We start from the raw sequence: 20,815 nt of genomic DNA, 5'->3' as shown, positions 1-20,815 counted from the left end.
AGCCAGACAAGTAGTCCTGTGGCTTTTTGGTAGAAGCAAGATTTCAGACCTTTGGAAGTTCCTTCAGTGCAAGTGCCGGGGTGTTTGGTGCCACGCGGGATCGAGCACTCGTGTTCAGCTGAGCTGCCGTTCCCGGGAGCGCATCCGCTCGCTCCAAGTTGTACCCGCTTTACGAGTGAAGCATTGTACCTTTTCATGGTGCGCCTTTTGGTGTTTTTAACTTCGAGACCGGCAGCCTGTTGGAAACAGGGGTTTCCATACAGCTGCCCGTGTCAGGCCGTGGCCTTGGCTGAGCCCGGGCGCCATTTTGTCGGGGCGATTACCAGCAAGCGCGAAGCGGGAGCACGTTTCCCAGCACAGGCTGGAAGCTGACGTACCGCAGCCTTTCGGGCTGCCCTGGGGAGGGCCGGCGCAGGATTTAGCCGCGGGGTGGCCGCAGGCCGGCTGTCGGCCAGTCCCCAGGCCGGGCCTGCCTGGCCAGGGCTGACGCCCTGGCTGGTGGCCCAGGGCTGGGTGAGGCCCTTCCGGCTCCGACCCGCAGCCCAAGGCGGGGTCCGGCGGGTGCCCCTCGCGGCGGGGCAGCCCCGCGGGCGGCCAGGCCGGGCCCCGCCCGGGCTCGGCGATCCCCGGGGGCGGAGGCCACCCAGCCCGCCTCGCCTCTCCCTCAGGCGGGCGCGCCTACGGCTCCCGGCCTGCCGCGCGCCCCGGAAGTGACGGCATCTCGCAGCGCCGCTGCGCCCGTTGCCTAGCGACCATGTCGGGGCGGCGGGCGCGGGGCCCGCTGCAGCGGGTGCAGCGGCGGAGCCGGGAGCTGCAGGCGCAGGTACCGGGGCGGGCGGCCCGGCTCGGCCCAGGGCGCGGCGCGGCGGGGCTCCGCCGGCGGCTGACGGCGCCTGTCCTGTGTTGCAGGTGGAGGCGCTGCGGGCGGAGAGCGCGGCCCCGGCCCCCGGGCAGCGGAAGGCCCTTTCGGAGAGGTGAGGCGCGGCCCGGGGGACCCGGCTCCCACCGCCCGACCCCTGCCCTCAGCCTTCCCCCCCTCCCCCCCCCCCCCCTTAGCTTTAGTAGCGCGCTCCGAGGCCGGGAGTTGCATAGCTTAACTGCGGGGCGTGGAAAGAACCATCTCCTGGTTGCTGTGAGCAAAGCCCCTGGCAGATTCACTCCGTTCCCCGCCACCTTTGCCTCAGAAGAAGGAGCAGGCAGTTCCCTGGGCGACTTTCCGTTTCTCTCCTAACTGTACAGACCTCTTCCCTGCCCCTTCTCACTCAGCTTCCTGCCCCTTCTCACTCAGCTTCTCCACTGCTTTCCAGGGTAGCTGCTTCCCGCTGCTTCCCAGTCCTCAAGGGCTGAGGTAGTTTTAAGTGGGAACTTGCCCATCACAGGTAATAATCAGCTAAGCTGCCGTTTGGGCTCGTCTTTGTTAAGCTGCATGCACACAGAGCTGGGTATCTGAGTCTGAGTATCTGAATTTACATGTTTCAGTAAGCATGCATGATTTGGGTCACCCGTCTGTCAGAGTTTTAAGAAAATGCTATCTATCTGTCTTGCTTTCAATGCAGATGTCTGCAGCTGAAGAAATTGGTGGATGAGAACACAAATGCTCTTCATAAATTGAAAAAAGTAAGTATGGGGACAAATTTGTTAACAGTTTTCTCCAAAATGCATCGCAGCAAGTGTTCAGAGAACGCCAGCCTCCTTTGATTTTAGGTGCCTCAAGAGCTACGCCTAGCACTGCACAACCCCCGACTGGGATCTCTCAGATCCATTTATATTATTTAAAAGCACATTTTTAATGCTTTATTATCTACAAGTTCTGCGCTTAAAATCTTTATCAACCCAATACGTTATACAATGTTTATCAACCCAAGGCATTGTATTGGAAGTGGAGAATACAGATTCGAAATTCACCACGAAATTTCATCTTGGCAGAGTAAAAGGGCAAGAAAGATGTCACTAAACGGGGAGTGACAGCAGCCCAGGAAGGGGAAAACTTGTATGACATGTCTGGAAAACTAACTTTATAGGGGAACTTTGATTCTTTGAGCAATTTGTTGTGTTCTTCTTTCTCAGGCTGATGAGCCTGCACCTGTGGGGAATTATAATCAGAGGAAAGAAGATGAAGAAAAGCTATTACTAAAACTCTCTCAGCAGCTGCAGAAACTTGTTCTTGTCTTGCATCAGGATGATGTGACTATGAATTACTCAGTGTAAGTAGCTTAAACAAATAACAGCAATCTGCACTTCAATAGAATTGTACATGTACAGTTGGAAAGGACCCTGGAAAATTGTTAGCTCGTCCCCTTTATTATCTTAACATGCAGTTAAAAAGAAGTACTGAAGAGCCAGCTCTTATGGGGCTTCTTTTCTTGATGCAGTCAAGAACGACTCGCTGGAATTTTCTGAGGGTGTTGGTTAGTGGCTGAAATATAATGCGGCTGTTGAGAGGAGAGGATGCAATGTGGTCTGTATGCTTAGGGAGGAAACGCCATTGGGATTTCGGAGTTCTTTCATATCAGGACAGAGAGCAAAACACAAGAATGAAAATTCTGTATCTGGATAATGTCCTTGCAGAGGAGCCCACGTTGCAAGGCTTTAGAGCAATTTCAAGAAGTTTTCTTAAAATAATAATTTTAAAAGTTTGATTTATTTTGGGTAGGGATGAGGAACATCAGAAAGATACTCAAACAGAAGATGAAAATGGAGAAGAGGATGAGAGTGAAGATGAAGAAAGTAGTGAGGAGGAAGACAGTGAAGAAACAGATGATGAAGACGAGGATAAATTGTTGGATGATCCAAATGTTAAAGAATGTATTGCCGTTGGAAACTTTAATGCACAGCAGGAAGGGGATCTCACATTTACGGTAAATACGTCTCTGTAAAAGATTTTTGATGCGTCGGTACTGCAGATCATTCTGTATTAAGCAATACCTATCATTAAATCCTATGCTTCTGGGGTTCAGGACTGGCTTGGTGGAGTCCTTTTGCCACCTTCTGTCGTGGCAGGGTCTGTCGCGGTAGTCTCTGATCTCTGTCGTGGGAAAAATGAAGTTTTTGTGTTTGGTTTTTTTTTTTCCCAATTGTGCCTGGAGCCCTTTTGAAATATTTGGTTGTCTTTTGTCTCTGTCTCTCCTTCTAATGGCAAAGAAAGGTGAAGTCCTACTTATACATGACAAGAAGGCGGATGGCTGGTGGGTAGCCGAAAACTCAAAAGGGGAGAGAGGCCTCGTTCCTAGGACCTATCTTGCGGTTAGTGTGCTGCAACCTTCTTCAGTTCTAGTCTCACCTCTGTTGTTTTATACATAAGTTAATGATAATATAGCTGCCTAAAATGAATCATAATGCTTACATGGGGACACACAGCAGTGTTTTGCCAGTTATTTGGAAAGAACACCATGTTTGTATACGTGTGTGTGGAGATAGCTAGCAAAAGCAGGGTTTTTGCGCCCTGTGAAGATGTGACCTATAGGTGCAGAGAAGTTTCTTGAATATGAAAGTCGTAATCTTTGTCACTAAAGGTCAGTTCTGAAGACTCCGAGCTGCTATGGACTAATTCGGGCTTTTCATAATTTATATGAAATGTGAGTCCACGTAAATGTTGGAGTATTTTGTAATTTGACACGGAAGAACCTTTTCAAAAATAGATTTTAAAGTTTTGTAACTTTTGAATTTTCATTTTTAGAGTGGCTTACGCATGTTAGTTTAGGTACTTATGCGCATACATTCAGTGTACAATTGTGGATAACGTTTAAATGTGGGTACAGTTTGGATCGAGTGAGTCCTGTTAGTCCAAGCTTTACCGCGTGGAGCAGAGCTTTTCACAATGTAACTGAAGAGCATATTGAGTAGCTAACGTTTTACTTCATGATGCTGATGTGTTTCTCTTTTTAAAGAATCCGCTTTGCAAATGCATTCTCTTGCTTGTAGGAATACTCCAATCCCTTGCTGTAACTGCAGAACTAAGGGCAGTGTTCTGCAGTTACAGTGCTATGGACTGATAGGTCATTACAGACAGAAAATCTCCTCTTCTAAACTATTCACATGTGCTATGGTTGGAGAAAGCATTTTTAAGAACAGAACTGTGAAGAAATCATGCACTTTCCCTTTTTGAATCTGATTACAGGTGCAGAATGAAGATGTCGACAGCCAAGAGCAAAGTGAAGAACACATAGAAGTGGTGGATGAAACAGCAGATGGAACTGAAATTAAAAAAAGGTAAATGGATCATGCGAAAGCAAATACGTATAAAATTATTCTTCCTCCACCTTAAATCTGGCAGTGTGTTTCTTACAGTGCGAATACCTCACAAGGGTATCTGGTTCTTTGTGACTGCATTTTTCTTTTCAGTACAGCAGACACTTGCACTTTTTTGAGCTTGCAGACACACTTTTACTTGAGTGGGTTTGTTTGGGAGTTTTGCTTTGGTTTGCTTTTTTCCCCTTCTCCTCATAAAATCAAAGAATGACTGGGTCATGTATCGAATTACGTTCCAGCTCATGAGATAGTCTAGCAATTAGCCCTAGTAGCTGGAAATATATCATTATTAGTATCTCAGATAGATATGGTTATTAAGCTACTGGTATTTGAAGTCAAACCTGTATTTAGTGTTTACATTTTTGTCTATGTGAGGATGATATATTATAAAAAATGCATTCTTTTTCTTCCAGAACAGATTCCCACTGGAGTGCTGTAAGAAGAGCTATCACAGAGGTAGGTGTACCTCTTGCATAACAACTTCATCTACCATAATGTTAATTATTTTGTAGACGAGGTTTGCCTTTTACCAAACGCTGTTTCTCATAGTACAGGCCAAAGTTTTTAATTAACATCTCTACCTTGTTTTTTGTAGCAAGAAATTCTAAGGTTCTCTAATGCTTTAGAAATAGGCTGCAGCCCAGTCCGTGTGTCTGAATGAAGATGCAAATGAGATCTCTTTTGCGGTTTTGCCACAGTAGTACTACGCCATTTCTTTCAAGGGTGTGATTTTGTTCTGTAACTGGCTGCTCTGCTGCTGCTTGGAAATGGAAGGGGGAGTTAACAAAATGGGAGCCTGGCTGGATTGGTACAGAAACAGATAAAAGTAGTTCCTGGAGATGGGTCAGACTAGCTTCAGATGAGAAGAGGTGACTGATGCCCCAGGTCTCTGTACTGGTTGTGTGAGAGTTCTGAATTAGGATAGAATTAGATGTTAAATAGCAGGAATACTAATATCTGTTTTTGTTTGGTTTTTAACAGAATGACACAGTAGAGGTATTGGCAACCATAGGAGCGGTTCCTGCAGGATTCCGCCTATCCACACTTTTCCAGCTCTTAGAAGAAGGTAAGGTTTTCTCATAATAACTGCAGTGCAGGATTCTCAAGTGTCTGTGGTGAGTGTCTTATCCTGGTTACTAGCCTATTGGACTAAAATCAGTATTGCTTAATTATAATTGCTAATCTGTACAGGCTGTATTTGACCCATCAAATAATGTATAAAAGGCTTTTTTTTCCTTCTGCAATTAAGTTTTAATTTATCTGTGTGAAATCCTGGCACACGAAGGTAATGACAGATTTCCTAAGGATTTCCAAGATTTTCCTCTTTGGAAGATACTTTCTGTTGGCTTTGCAGAAAATGATGATTTTTTTTAATCTTCCCTTTTTCTCAGAGATCTGTTGGGACTCTCTTCACCAAGACTCCCATATTCTCATATTTTCTAAGAAAATCTCATATTTTCTTAGTCTTTTTGTTTAAAACTGTTTCGAATCAATAGCTTTTTTTGTTAATTAAATTACTGTGCTTCTGGGATGAAATACTGCAGAACACTTTTACAAATAGTAAAAGTACCCTTTTAAAAGGGCGCTTGTAGAAGATACCTCCATAGTTTTGTTTGGACCAATCAAATATTCAAATGGACTTTACTCCTCACTTTTGGGTGTCGTTCATTTTGTGGCAACAAAGATCATACAAATGTTAAGAATTTTTAAAATTACTCTTGTTGTAGGCAATCAGTTTCGAGCAAGTTACTTTTTGCAGCCTGAACTTACTCCATCGCAGTTGGCTTTCAAAGACTTGGTGTGGAACCCTGAAAAAAATACTGTGAGTATTACTGGTAAGAAAGCTATGATGAGAGAAATGATGGGATCTGAAGGTGTGAACTGCTGGGAGTCTAAAAAAACATGTTATATTGGTGGGTAAATATTGCTGTGAAACAGATGATAGATTTCGATGTCAATCTAGACTCCTTAGGCAGTAGATGTTATCACATCCTACTCTCTAATAAATAGGCAAAAAATCAGTACAAGTTGTCATGTTGGGTATCTTTTAAGAGTCACGTTTCATGTTAAGTTTGTGGTTTCCTTCCCTGTCTGGGGTGAAGCAGATCCGCATGGGTGACTAGTCGGAATTTTTAAACCATGAACTTCTGCTAGGCACTGTGAAATCACCAGTTTAATTTTGTCTTCTTTCATTTTGGCTAATGATTATGTCTTGATTTGCACCGTTTTTAGAATATTTTCTTCTCAAACTTTGGCGGGACCTTCTGTCTCTCACACTAAAATATTTGTAGTGGTCTCCTTAGAAGAGAGCTAAAGGCTTATGAAGAAATTTTGTTGCTGCTGCTAATACTACACAAGCTTTGTGGTTAGAAGAATCCAGTCTAATGAACACTATGCTCTATCATCTCAGTAAATTAAAACAAACTGGTACGACATTCAGGAGGAGCCTGTAGATTTAATGCTTCTTCTGTTGTCTGTATTTCAGATCTATCCTAGACCAACTCGAGTATCCCTGATTGTAACTTTATGTAGCTGTAAAATGATTCCTCTCCCAGGAGTCAGTATACAGGTTCTCAGTAGACATGTTCGACTCTGTCTATTCGATGGCAATCGGGTAAGTTGTTTGGCTGTCAAAAAAAGTCTTGAGGTGTGGATCTTTCAGGATCTTTCATGCTCTGGTCCCTCTGGTAGCCAGCTCCCCCAGTTCTCTCACTCCGAGAGAGAGAGAGAGAGACACACACACACAGAGTCTGCCTCTCAAGCCGCTTAACTTACTCTCCAATTAGTCTGGCTTGATACTCGCCTGCGATCACACGCTGATGTACATACCCTCACTCCCTCCAGTTGCAATCACCACAGACAGGTGGGCCCCCAGTGACTTGTGGGCTGGCTAGTTGCTGGCACCAGGACGTCCAGACACACATGCATTCAGAATAGAGAGCCCATTCACCCAGAAAATTAGTTATAAATGGAGTTCAGTGAAAAAACAGGACCGACTGCACTGATCAGGCGCCGGGCATGGCCAGACATGCATACTTACCCCTCGATTTTCCCACCCTTGTTACTCCACAAAGCACCTTGATCCCTCCCTTTTTCTGCCTTTGGTTCCTCCCCTCAACATCCCATAGTAAGTCATGTGCAGTTCCAAAAAGCTCTTCCCCTGCATGCCACAGCGTCTCATATCGCAAAGCAGCAACCCCTTTCGGTCTGTAAGGTGATCCAGAGAGCCGCTCCTTTTGACTCATCATGATGGGCGCCACACCCGGCCCCTGCGCTGCCCTGGGAGGGGCTGGGGCGAGAGCTCCATTCCTCTGAGTCCGTCATTTCGGTTCCCCCACCTGCCATTGTGCCTCTTTGCTCCTTCGTGTTTGTGGAGATGAGCCTTTTCTGGGCTGATCTCTCTCCTCTGATGGGCCTGGGAATAGCTGGGTCAGGGTCGTATTCAGATTTCCCCACCTGTAGTTGTTCCTCTGTGCTCCTTGGTGCGTATGTGTAGAGCAGCTTTTTATAACAGAATCTAACGCTGACAATCCGGCAGTTTTCTTCCTGCTGCACTGAACGCTCTTGGGGGCAAAGGGACTATTACTGGTGTATATGAAGCAAGGATGGTTGGAAAGTGCTCTGTGCCTTCACAGAAAACTTGCTCTGTCGTCCTCTAAACTGAAACCATCTGATAAAGCTGAAGAGAAAGCGTAATTTTATCTCTGTTGTGTGCCGTGTTGGATTAATCTGGGATAATACTGCATTTTCTTAAAGCTGCATACCTTTCCAGAAAAACTTGTCTTCGCTTTTTTCACCACTGTCATGCTTTAGGTGCTGAGTAACATTCACACAGTGAGAGCTACGTGGCAACCTAAAAATCCTCAAATGTGGACGTTTTCTCCAAGGGTAGGTATCTCGCTCAGGGACTGACATAGCCAGTAACTATCTATTTACAGCTTCTTATTTAGTGACGTCTATCGCTTCTGGTATTTGTGCTGAAATAAAACCTACTGCAACCGAAATGAACATGCAGAAAAGACAAGACTTGCTGAAGTGCATGATTTCAAACTAAACTAAGTGTTTTAGCAAAAACACTTTGGAGAAAAGAGTTGGGGGGGAAGGAAAAGTAGCGGGAGGGACTGGTGATCCAGCTGGTGGCACTGGTTAACTTTGAATTGGTATCAGGTGCACGCTACGTGGTGTTCGTGGAGAAGGGAGGACACTAGCCACTTTGCGTGTGAGCTTTTGCTTTGGTTTCATTAACAAAAGAGCACATGCTTTGTCCCGTGTTTCAGGTGCCGTGCAGGGCCACACTCACAGCGGTAGCGTTGTCACGTTTTACCCCAGTTGCTGCTGTGTTCTTGGAGGGAATTAAGTGCTTTTTGACCCTACAGTTCTTCAATAGCTTGTCAGCACACACAAAAAAAGTACCGTGGTAGCATAGCTGTGTTTTGTGGCAGGATAAAGAATAAGGGGAGCAAGGTTTCACCTGAAATTGGTTCTCCACTCATAATTTTCTTTCATATGCAATGGGATTGGGTCTGAGATCTTACATGAATGAATGATGGGTGTGATGGCCTTTAAAAATCAGAGGTTTTTTTAATACGTACATTCACTTTTTTCTTTTTTTTTCCCCCTCTCTGTATTAGGTAACAGGCATTTTACCCAGCTTGCTGGATGGTGACTGTTTTGTCAGGTCCAACTCTCTGTCTTCAGACATTGGTATATTATTTGAACTTGGCATCACTTATATTCGCAATGTAAGTGTGTAAAGTTGCAGCATAAATCATTCCAAGCACGTGCTTATAAACTGAACCAGCTCTCCTGTATTCGATGTTAAGCTGTAGTATCCCAGCAGCAAACTGTGAGATCCAAATGGAAATTTAGCTGAACTTTTCCGAGCTTACTCTAAGATTGTCTTCCTTTTGGCTTCTGGGAGGGAGGAGAGAGATGTTGGGTTTTGGAACTTTCTGATCTAGTCAATATTTAGAGAATAAAAGACTTTCTGACTAGTGGACATGAATGTATCTTTACTTACATTGAAATAATTTCTGTTAGTCTGCCAAAGATCTCATGTAATGTGATCGCAAAGGATCAATTCTCTCTTCACTCCTGCATTGTTTTTCTATCTTTGTGATTTGTTTCAGACTACTGTGCTATATAGTTTGGAAACTCAAATTTTAACTGTTTAAATAGTACGGACACTGGTTTCTAGCTGCGATTGATACAGATATATCCTATCCATCTAGGATACACTTCTGAAAAGTACAACAGGTACACAATAGATGGTAAAGCCCATAAGAACTACCGTAATAGAAGGTGGTTGCGTGCAGGAGCGTAAGAAACACCAGTATTTGGAGGATACGGTGGCTTTTCGGAACAGGTCACTGCTCTGAAGGATCTCAGCCGCTTTGTCTACAAGGCTGACTCAAGTCTTGCTGCCTCTTTCTGAACACTTGCATTTTCATTATGGTCGCAGTCTTCCTCAGGTGAATCTTGGCAATCAAGTAAATCATGGGTGAAAGATGAAAAGTGGGGTAACCACAACGGTTAGCAAGCAGGGCGTTAAATGGTGGGCAACAGAATTCTGAAGAGATGGATAGACAAGTCACAAAGGGGAGTATTGCTGTATTTTCTCTTTCACTAACACCTGTATGAACTTAGGGCGCAAGAGTGCGGTGCCTGTGGAGATGTGGAGGGGAGACATGCTGATAGCACGGTGGGGATGCAGAACTGTTGTGCAGGAGATAAGTACAGTGTACATCTATAGGGAACCGGACTATACAAGTCCTGGTGATGAACAGCGTTGGTAAGGGATGGTTTACAGAGACCTAATGGGGCATAATGGGCCGCCTCATGCTAATTGGAGTAGTCGAGGTTATGCGAAGTTGTCTGCTTCTGTTTACAGAGTAAGTTTAAATGAAGGCTGGAGTCTTTACAAGTTCCTACCTGTTATTAGTGCTTTTGGGGTCTGGAAACGGGTGGGCTGGCACGCAGGGTCAGCTCCCTTCCCCAGGCACTGTCTCTGGCACTATGAATAAAGCTGCCTGGTGCACAGGGTCGCTGGCTTGGAAACTGCTGACTCTGGAATAGGATGGGTAAATCCTCTGGGTATATTTTTTCCCTCCTTCTTTCTGTCCTGCGTTCTTTAGAGTATCAGTGCAGGTTTGGGGAGTTTTTACCTTTGTATCCATGCATTTCTTTTTCAGGAGCTTGATATACTTAGGTTCCCCTTCAGCGTGTGTGTCTTGGCTTTATAAATCCTTGTCTCCTAAATACGTTCATGGATGATCAACTTCAGCATAACTGTGTGTGCTGTTTGGTAAAACATCTTCAAGCACCTCTGAATGTGACATAGTCAATGTTTGCTTACCACAAATCTGGGGCTTTTACCATTTTTATGTGATTATTCTAAATAATTGTTTGTGGTTCAGTTACTCATTCTGGTTTAGCTGCTTAAGTTACTTTACATTTCTCTTTTTTTCCTAGTCAACAGGTGAAAGAGGAGAGCTAAGCTGTGGCTGGGCATTTCTGAAGCTTTTTACTTCTAATGGAATGCCGGTTCCTTCCAAGTAAGTTTATTATGTTTTCCTTCTCTCTCTCTCTTTCCCTGTCTGTATTGACATATGTACGTATATACATATATTTTAGGCTAGGAGGGAAGTTCCTATTTCATACTTACACACTGCTAGGGGCAGGTGTAATCCAGACTAACGTGCAGGTTGTACGGGGTCTTTCAGTGAGAATGCTGGTCCTGCTTCCACACCCAGTGTATGTTCTACTAAGTTTGTGTGGAAAAAGTGCTCCCTGGACCCAACATTCAGGTTTGAAATGTTGCAAGTTAGTATGTGTTTAAAAATATTCTTCAGTGGAATTTTAAAATTGGAAACGCCTGAGTTAACAGGGAGTTGATTAAGAGTTTTGTTTCTATAAAATAGATTCATTACGTAAATTGAAGGTGACAATGCCCTTTTTAATTCTGGCCTCTTCTTTACGTGCACGTTGCTGTATATCCCTTTCCCATTTAAAAATTAGGAGATTGGTTTCTGAGACTGGGAAGCAGGTTAAGAACTGTTGTGAATGAATCTCTTGCCACTCACTTGAAGAGTGTGAATCAGCTTATATTTTGCAGCTGATTGATGATTAGTTCTTGGGTCCAACAATCTTAAAGAATAATAAAATGTACATATTTCTATTTTATTAAACGTAGGAAAGCTTTCTGTTAATTTACAGAAATGATTCATTGTAAATCAGACTTGCAATATTTGGTTTTTACCAAAAAAAAAAAAAAATATATATAGATATATATGTGTATATATTGTGTATATGTGAATATATTTGGATTACAGGGCAAAAAAAAAAAAACCCACGGGAGACCCCTACGGTTCTATAAGTCTCTAAATCTGATCTCTAACATTGTCTTTCTATTTCGTTAAGTTAAACGTGGCATCTACAGAGTGAAATTGCATGCTTGCTTCAGCAGTGACTTACTCGTGACAGAACTGGGATTACATTACTCTTCAATGTTTTAAATCTACCATATCTAAAATTTGGTACATAAGCGATGACTCCTCAAAAACAGTTTAGTGAAACAATTGCTAAATTTCATAGAAGAAAAATATTGGAGTCACGTGGAAAAGAATCAATGTTGCTAATTTCTTTTAAAATAATTAACTAGTTTCCCAATGTAATACAAGTTTCATATTTGTCATTTGAGGTTTGGTTACTTAATTTGGTGTAGTCATTTCATATAAAATACTAGTCATAACATCAAGCACCGTGTCAGATTTTATTTGAGATAGCAGGTCGGTTTCTTTCTCAGAAAGCGGTTATGCTGTTCTCGCATATCCTTACATCTTTTTATTTTAACTATGCTGCTCTTTCACAGGATGTATGAGCTGCTATTAAATGGCGGTACTCCCTATGAGAGAGGCGTTGAGGTTGACCCATCAATATCAAGAAGAGGTGTGGTTTCTTCTAAACACGATATAAATGAAATGATACAATAAGCGCTATACCTCTTTTACAACATGCAGCGCTCAGCCAGGGCTCTCATTAGTGCGCAGTCGCCACAGCCTGGTTTTGGTTTTTGTGTGCTCATTTTGCATAAGAGAGAGTTGATTGTTAGGGCTGGTGGGATGCAGAACTATCTGCCAGGGCTAATGTTTCTGTAATTTCCAGTGTTTGCAGGTTGAGGACTATTTCTGATAAACGTATTCAGTTATTTCTTTAACTGCACTTAACACTGCTTGGCTATGGGGTGATGGTGCAAGGCTCAGCAGTAACACTGGTCGAAAGAGTTCCCAAGCCAGGCTGTTCAAGTCCCATATCATCAATCCCGTATCCCTTATGCACAAGTTCCACACGTGCATAAATATGCTACAGAACATCTGTTCTGGTTCTTCCCCGTGGGGTTGAATAAAGCTTCACTAAGAGCCGGTTCAGACGACAGACCGCTTGTGTTTTAAGTAAGGGCGGCCATGGCTTTCCTCTGGAAGCTGTAATAACCTCCATTTGCCAGTGACATGTGCTGCAAGCTACAGAAGGCCTTTACCTTTTGGGTTTGGACACTTACCTCTGCGTTATTCCACGCATATTATGAATCCACCATCCTAGAGAGAGGTAATAGCTTATGTTAGACCAAATGTTGATATAGCTGATACGTTGATATAGCTGATACGTTGATATAGCTGATACGTTGATATAGCTGATACGTTGATATATTTTCAGACGTTCAGGTCCTCCCGGTTTTTAGACCATCCTTAAACCATTACAGTTTTAGCAAAACCTCTCTTGCCACGTTAAAACTCCATTCTTGTAATATAATTCTTAATGTTCTTTCAAAATGACAGGTTTCATGTCAGGTATTTATTTCTTCAAGCAGGCAGTGGTGTTTTTCATCAGTTTATAACACTCAAGAAACAGCCTGTGCTTATAGTGAAACTGAGGTCATTAAGTGTGCAGTCAAAAGACATCCTGAAGTAAGTATTTGTGTGTGCTACCATAAAATGAAAAAATATTTCAGATGATAGCCTAGAATGGTTCCCAAGATCTGAAGTGTTCCCTTTCCCTGGAACACTGGCTATGGAAAAATCTGAGGTTGCATCACCTGCATATTGTACTTGATCTCTGTTTGATACTAGAGCTAGTTTGTTGAAAACAAACAAAAAGTCTTTAAGTTTAGATAAGATTGAAAACTGCAACAGCAAGAGTCTGGCTGTTACAGCTGTATCAATGTGCACCTTCAAAAGTTGTGATAGAGTCAGGGAGATGCCAATATGAGCTAAACATAATCTCCGTGAAACTGTGATTGCTCTCAAGTTTAGGTGAAGAATGCTTTGTAGGAGCAGTTTTGAATAAAAATCTCAACTGCATGTTCTTTATTTTCCCAATAGTTTGCTACCAGAAACGTTAATTGGCAGTATGTGCTACATCCATCTCTTGATATTTTATCGACAAATACTTGGTGACGCACTCCTGAAAGACAGAATAAGCATGCAAAGCACAGGTAAGAATTGCTGTTGTGGAGAAGAACTCGGTAACGGAGAGCGTATTGGAGAAAGATCGGCTTCCTAAAGAGAATGACTCTCCCCAGAGTCTCCGTTTTGTAAGAGAAAGCAGGGGTCTGCAGGAGCAACTCCCACTGATACAGGGTACTTGTAGGATTTTGTTCCCTGGTAGTGCTGGCACTGACCGACCATCTCACAAGGTTCGGAAGTCATGCTGCCCGTGTAGAGGATTTCGGTGCTTTAACTCTCAGTCTGCAGGTGTTGTGGGGACAAATAGAAAGCTATTGTCCCTGTTGATAAAAGAGAACAGCCTCTTGCTGTGAATACCACCGCTCGGTGTGTTTGCATTTCAAACTAGTAATATTTCAACTCGCAGCTAACGTGTTGCCCTGTTTGACATCAGTTCAGATCGCAGAATGCAAAACCCACACGAATAGTTTTGTTTTCTGTGAAGTATGAATGGAGTGTTTTCAGTGAAATTCTCATTAAGAAAAAAAAAGCCTATGCAGATAGGTAAAGGGTTATTTCTAAATAAAAAAGTAAATAAAGGTAAAGGGTTATTTGGAAGAGAAATGTTTCCTTTTCACCACCTGTGCAACAAGAGATGAGACATGCACGCAGGTTTACTCATTCATTTCTAGTGTATGCGTGTTGTTGTGAGTTCTAAGAGAGATCAGGCAGATGTTTTTGTCATTGAGTCTAAGTCATCCTCGTTTTTTTTTTTTTAATCATTATTTACTTATTGGCTAATGCAGCAGGGAGGGAGAGAAGTGGAAGTGTTCTGGTTTTAGAACTCAATGTCTTGCTCTGATTTTGCAGCTCTGTATCTTTATTCCTTCCACATCTTTCCTGCAACAGAACTGTAATAGTTTATCATCTTCTTAATTTTAAAATAAAATTGAAATATGGAAAAATTACGTTTCATAACTGTACTATAGGTGAATTTATACTGGTACGGCAAAGTGATTTTTGTGTGTTTTCTCCTGTCTCTTCTCCAGACTGAATTATGTATCATCTGCTCCTATGGCAAATAAATCTGCTTGTGCGCTTACTAACATTTTTAATTTACAATCTTTAGCCATACTTGGGCATCTGAATTACAGGTTCATCTTCAAAGGTGCTCAGAACTTAACTCCCTTCCTGATTTTCTTGAACTTTAATATACATTCTGCGTATACCGATTTCAGTATCTGAAAGTCAGAGCCTTTCATAAATTAATGCTTTATTTAATGAACTTATCGCAGAGAAACTGAAAATGCTTAGTTTTTAAAGACCAGCTGAGAACTGCTATACTTACTCGATTTGATCTTTATGACGTAGGATGATAGATGAGGCTGATGACTGCTCCTGAAGTTAAATGGCATCCGTTTGGGTTCAGACTTCATTTGAAATGGTTTAAAGGGTTTACCCCAGCATTTCAGAAGTTGTTCTGGTAGCCACTTTCTACTTTTTTTCTGGTGTAACAAAAGATTTCTCTTATTTCAAAATCAGCTATCACTTTAGGAATAGGCAACTTAAAATGTCTGTTATATTTCACAAAAGCAATCAGTTCTGGCTTGCTTCTGTGAAATGTTTTGTTATTAGTAAAGGGTTAGTGTTTACGAAACTTTCCATCAACTGCAACATGAAGAAACAACGGTGTACATGAAATATTTAAAATCACAAGAGAAAGAAAACCCTTGAACCAAAATTCCTCTATATGTCTCTTGTAGCACTCTTGTAATCTTATCCACAGTCTCGTTAACTAAAATAACGCCAGGACCGCTGCGCCACTGGGGTCCAAGATTTGCTGTGCTTTGTAACAGAGAGCTTTGATTCCTGCCAGGCACGGGGAGGCAGCTCTGCCCTGCCTGATTTTGGTACAGCCAGCCTGTTGAGCTCAAACAGGAGCCCCAGCTATTACCCGGTAGCTAACCTGAAAGGCACGCAGTTTGATGAGGTGCCCCATTTGGTAAACTTACTATGCCACTTGTTACCCGGTTATCTTAAAATCACGCACAACACAAGCCAGATTAAGGTAGAATGAAGGTGTGTTTATTCATAACATCCAACTCGGGCAGCACAATTTCAGATGTTTATAAAAAAAGACAGGTGCAGAAATGAGGAAAACCACCTCAGTCTACCCCTAGGTTAAATCAGGAACATCTCTTGCTTGCTGGCTTCTCCTAATAGACCAGCAATCATGTTTTGTGTGTGTCTCCTCTCTCAGGTTAACTGACCCTCAGTCACTGAGAGTTTGCTACAGTCAGAGGATGCAGTCGTTAGCGAGCTTTTCTACTTTCCCTGCTGCTCTAGAGTACTATTACACCTAATTTTCTCTTTGAAGTATTTTGAGGGGAGGGGATTTGTTAAATACCTTGATGTGTTGGTACCTTGAAAACCATCCTGTTTCTTCCTTAGCCTTGAACGTGTTTGTTTTCTGTTTCAGAATTAATCTGTAATCCTATTTTAGCAACTTTCCCTCAACTCATGGATCAACCAGACCTGATGGATGCACTTCGGGTATGTTACCTACATAGCGCTCAATTACATCTGATGTGTCAGGATTTCCAGAGAGTTTGCAAAATTTGAGGGTTTTTTTATCGTGCGAAAAGATAAATGGAAAAGCCAAACAGCAGTTATAATTGTTCCAAGTACATGCAGATCTCTTGTGTCTTAGTGCCTTCAAAATTGCGAGAGCATGCTCGAGTACATTCAGAAGGGAGGCAAAGACATAAATGGGCTAGTTTGAGCACTGCTAGCCATGCAGCCACAGCAAGAGAGTGCTCAGGTGGATTAGCTGGCTGAATGTGTGTCTGGCTTCTAGGACAGTGCTGCTTTCATGACAGGTAGGAGCTGACTTAGCTTCTGCCTGGCAGTTGCAGGACAGCGCTCACCCCATTTACGCTGCAGTCCCTCGCAGGTGGCCTAGTACCAGACAACAACAGCCGAGTTATTTCTGCCCGAAGGACACTGCTGTTAAAAGCTGTTGGCCGTTGGGGTGAGGCTCTATTTCTCCATGCTTGTAGGGTGGAAAAAAAAATCAGCCTCAGTTGTGATTGATTTTTCCAAGAAGTGGATCCCCTTGATTTCATTTATATGGCTCTGAGAGTTTCAAAGCTCCAAATCCTCACATGTGTAAAATTTGGTGGAATGGCTGTTTGCTTAAATCAACTAAACTGGCACAAGGGAGGAAGGGGGAGTGTGAGGAAAGTGGGACTGCAACAGGAGCTTAAACTACTGTGGGGTTGCAGTGAGAGAGATTTTTGTGGCTAAAAATGGAATTGCTTTAGATCTCCACAATCTCAGTCTGATTCTACATTTAATTTTAGAGCGCTTGGGCAGATAGAGAAAGAACGTTGAAGAGATCTGAGAAGGTAATAAATTACAGGTTTTTCTTTGACATATATTCAGTCTAATTCAAACTAGAAGCTTTCTGCCAGTGTTATTAGTAGTTAACTTTTCCTCTCACCATACATTTATTTAGAAAATGTCAATACGCTAAATGCAGTTCTTAACATTTCTTACCCATATTTATAGCAGTAAACTAGGAGAAGGAATATGAAATTAACTTGTAACTTTTTGTCTCAGTGTTTGTACACGGTTGCTAGTGGGGAAGCTATTATAGGTTCGTACCCGAAGTGTGGCTCCCTTTCACGATGTGCTTCCAATACTTGATGGGTAAAAGCTTTCCACTGGTACAAAAGGGGCTGTGTATGTCCACAAAATAATCTTTCCTCCTCCAACCTCCGAGCTCCAGTCCTCCCACAGTCTGCTTGGAAAAAGGCCCCCAAATTCTGCAAATCTCCCTACCTCAGACAGTTGTAATCTCCCATTTTGGCGTGTAGACAGCTGGAGAAGAACTGAATTGGCTGTGTCAGGAGGCTTACCTTGTCCTACCTCCGATCCTCTGGACAAAGAGAAGCTGTAGGTAACTGAACGAGGAAGGCATTGGCTCTTGATCCAAGACACTTCACTTGGGAGCAGCAGCAGGATATTTCATTCATTGTGCGTGCTACTGACTAGATACACAAGGCCATCTCCCCATTTATGCAAACAAAACAACATGCTGTTGAGTCAGAATCGCTTTTTGACAGCCATTCATCCGAAATGAAAGCTGATCTGCTCAAAGAATTAGTAACTCCTCAGTATCCCAGAACCAACCAGGTTTACCTGATTTGTCATGTGCCACTCCCAAGGTAGGATTGCTGCCTGGCAAATTCTTACTCCTTGCATGGTTGTACGACGCTCAGCTGCTAAATCTCCTCTGAGACGTGAACTGTTCAGTGCCAGTCATAGCGCTCACGTTTCTGGAAGAGTCTCGGTGGTCGATGAGTTTTCCAGGAGGCAGCGCTCTGTGTGTGTCCTTCTTGCACAAAGGGGGTTTTCTAGCGTGCGTGTGGAAAATGAGACACGCTAATCTTGTCTAGTTGAAGTGGTTGGGATCTTTCAGTGCTTGATAATTGACCAGGCTGATTCTTAGTCTCTGGGGTTTGCAAACTGGTCTTTACAGGGGAGGGCACAATTCTCACTACACGCAGAATGTCCTGTCAAAGTGTGAAATAACAGTACTTACGGCATGGCCTTACCTCCTGCTAAGAGCCACGTGCTGTGAGGAGCGTAGGATTGTTGCAACTCTCCCCCTAGGGCAGCAGAGAAAAGAGTGGAGTTTGGGCTTCCAAGGCGGGGAGGATGTGGCACTTCCCCGGCAGCCGCGGCAGTCTCAGTCTGTACCTGCGGGGAACAGTTGTCGCGCTCTGGTGTTTGAAGGAAGAAATATAAACCCCCCGTGAGCAAAGGGCTGTCGGTGACCGTTGCACAGATTGCCATTTGGTGGTAATGCTGGCAGGGTGTGGCTGCACATCACTGCTCCTTGTCGTTTGGAAAAGTAGGCGGGTTGGAGAGCAGATTTGTTGTCTATAGTTTATATAGTGTAGTTCTTGGTGGGGAGCTTGAGGCTCATCCAAGCTACCTGATGTTTGTTTAGGAAGGTGAAATCTCTTCCCGTCATTATCCTGGGAGCTGGGGTTTAGTTGAGTGTTTTCTTGTCTGTTTTTTTCCCCGTGTACAATACTTCTGCAGAAGTGCTTGGCAACTCCGCGTATTTGCACTGAAGTATTTTCAAATGCTCTTCTCTGCAGAGAGATCAAGAATTTCTGAAGTCTCTGTTTGTCCTGGTATACCACGACTCTGTCTTCCCTCTCCTCCAGTCCACTTCCCTCCCCGACTACAAGTGGGCTGATGAAGAGTCTGAAGCATCTCGCTGGAAGGTGATTGCGGACTTCTTGAAAAAAAGCCAAGAGAACGATGGTGCGCTTCAGTATCTGCTGTCACCAGAAAACACTCACAAAGCCTTTGATATCTCAGAGCTGGCTTACGATTTCTTAGGAGAAGCGAGGAAGAACAATCCTGGAATATGAATGGATTATAGAAGAACAATACAGGCTACATAAGAATGGGGTAACAATATAAATAAATTTTTACAAAAAGAAACTTGGTACTATCTGAATTGTAATGACTATTTTAACATATTTAACATTTTGAGAGACTAGAATTATGCTATCAGTTTAACTAATGGAAATGGTATTTTAAATTTTCCCCTTTGCAATGTTAGACAAGGCTACGGTTGTCTGTTGCTACACGTACCTGTTGTAGCCACGTCGAGTGTCGTATTTTCCTGAGCTGAGCAAATGCTGAGGCAGCACTATTTTCTGCTCATGCAGCTCCCAATTAATTTCTAGTTTTGTTTTAATCAGGGTGAACAAAAGACTCTTTGTCCCGGTACCCCAGTAGACTGGTAGCGGGCAAGGAAACTAGCAAAGATCTTTAAGAATGCTGCTGAGCAAGGTCAGCCAGCTTAGGAAAAAAAATCATGTCTTGTCCAATCAGTGGACAGCAGGTTGCTTTGTATTTAGACTGTTTTACTGTTTTTCTTTCCCACTCAGGAAAAGGTTGGGTTATTCATAGGAATGTGCTTGACCCACCTAATACAAATAAAAGCTGGTGAGGATTCAGGGCGGGCTGCGTTTCCCCTGTGCATGGCTGTGCCGTACAGCAGCTCCTTCTGTGCTGACTTTCTAGAGCAGGCTGATGAGCTGCGGGGTATTCCTCAGGTGGCCCAGGATGTTAAAGGCTTCTTTTTCCTGAGCAGTTTGTAACCACAGGCTGTACGTGCTGCCTGCTCCCAGAGGGAAGTTATTAATCCGATTTCTCTTTTGTGCTGGAGCATCTGGATGCTTTCTGCATGGTGACGGGTACGTTGCCACCGTGTCCAACGAGGTAGGCAGGCACCAAGTCACGTGTGGCTTTAAGCCCGAGCCAGGCACTAGCTTTGTCTGGTGTGAAATGTTTGGAAACAAGATCTTTCAAAGACCACAGCACACTGCATGGAGGCCGAAGCCGCCTCCCACTAACAGCACTTGTAAACTGGAGCCTCCAGAAATGCCACAAAGCACTTCCCCCAGCCTGGGAGGGGCTCAGACAATAAGAACATCATGGATTTGATCTTTGCTCTGTATTGCGCAAGAGCTTGGCCTAGAAGCCGAATTCCTAGGGCATCACTTGGCTCTCCTGACAGAAATGTGATATCTTGCTACGATATCGTCCTCCTCCTGCTGCAGAGCGTTGCCTGAGTTACAGAGGACAGAATGACTTCACTAGGCCGTGAGGCAGAGATGCCACCTTCAGCCTTTCATCCCACCAGTTACCGGTGTGTGCTTGTCAAATCCAAAGCGCATCTGCCAGGAGGTAGAAATCAAAGCTGTCCCGGTAGCTGTCCTTCAGCCCCTTCTGGGCACTTAGGAGCACGCGGGCAAACACTCCCGTCTTTTACCAGTGTGGTGAGTTGGCTGTAAAAAATGTTTGGCTGCAAGTTTTTGAAGGCTGGACGTGGCCGGTGGGTGTGGGAGAGTCTGACATGGACACGGAGCAGAAACCTGAACAGAAAGGGGAGGAGGCAACAACAGTGGAAGCAAAAATATTTCAGGCTTGAAAGCGTGCCAAGGACAAAAATTGCTTGCAGGAAACGTTTCTGCCCCAGCATGATGTAGGTTTTTTGGGGTTTTTTTTGTTTGTTTTTTTTTTTTTCTTCCTTTCTC

The 20,815-nt window shown here is 43.5% G+C and overlaps 1 protein-coding gene across 3 annotated transcripts; it reads left to right on the top strand.

Annotated features, from left to right (window-relative positions):
- Window positions 1–461: 461 nt before the first annotated feature.
- On the top strand, window positions 462–20,801 carry NPHP1 (nephrocystin 1). 3 transcript variants are annotated; one of them, XM_075497036.1, is made up of 20 exons: window positions 547–823; window positions 910–974; window positions 1,557–1,617; window positions 2,068–2,204; window positions 2,654–2,858; window positions 3,142–3,243; window positions 4,118–4,209; window positions 4,662–4,704; window positions 5,230–5,314; window positions 5,976–6,070; window positions 6,734–6,862; window positions 8,062–8,136; window positions 8,880–8,990; window positions 10,720–10,802; window positions 12,119–12,195; window positions 13,112–13,211; window positions 13,626–13,738; window positions 16,168–16,241; window positions 17,051–17,095; window positions 18,860–20,801. In XM_075497036.1, the coding sequence occupies exons 1-20, from the start codon at window positions 755–757 to the stop codon at window positions 19,136–19,138; spliced, it is 2,040 nt and encodes a 679-aa protein (XP_075353151.1). In that variant the 5' UTR covers window positions 547–754; the 3' UTR covers window positions 19,139–20,801. The 3 variants fall into 3 exon arrangements, with proteins under 3 accessions (XP_075353154.1, XP_075353151.1, XP_075353153.1); XM_075497038.1 differs by having other exon boundaries at window positions 548–823; window positions 13,115–13,211; XM_075497039.1 differs by lacking the exon at window positions 17,051–17,095 and having other exon boundaries at window positions 462–823.
- Window positions 20,802–20,815: the final 14 nt, after the last annotated feature.

Source organism: Mycteria americana, chromosome 3 (genome assembly GCF_035582795.1).
Source record: "Mycteria americana isolate JAX WOST 10 ecotype Jacksonville Zoo and Gardens chromosome 3, USCA_MyAme_1.0, whole genome shotgun sequence".
Lineage (NCBI taxonomy): Eukaryota > Metazoa > Chordata > Aves > Ciconiiformes > Ciconiidae > Mycteria > Mycteria americana.
The sequence above is the reverse complement of the archived record's forward strand: the minus strand, read 5'-3'. Positions and strand labels throughout refer to the sequence as shown.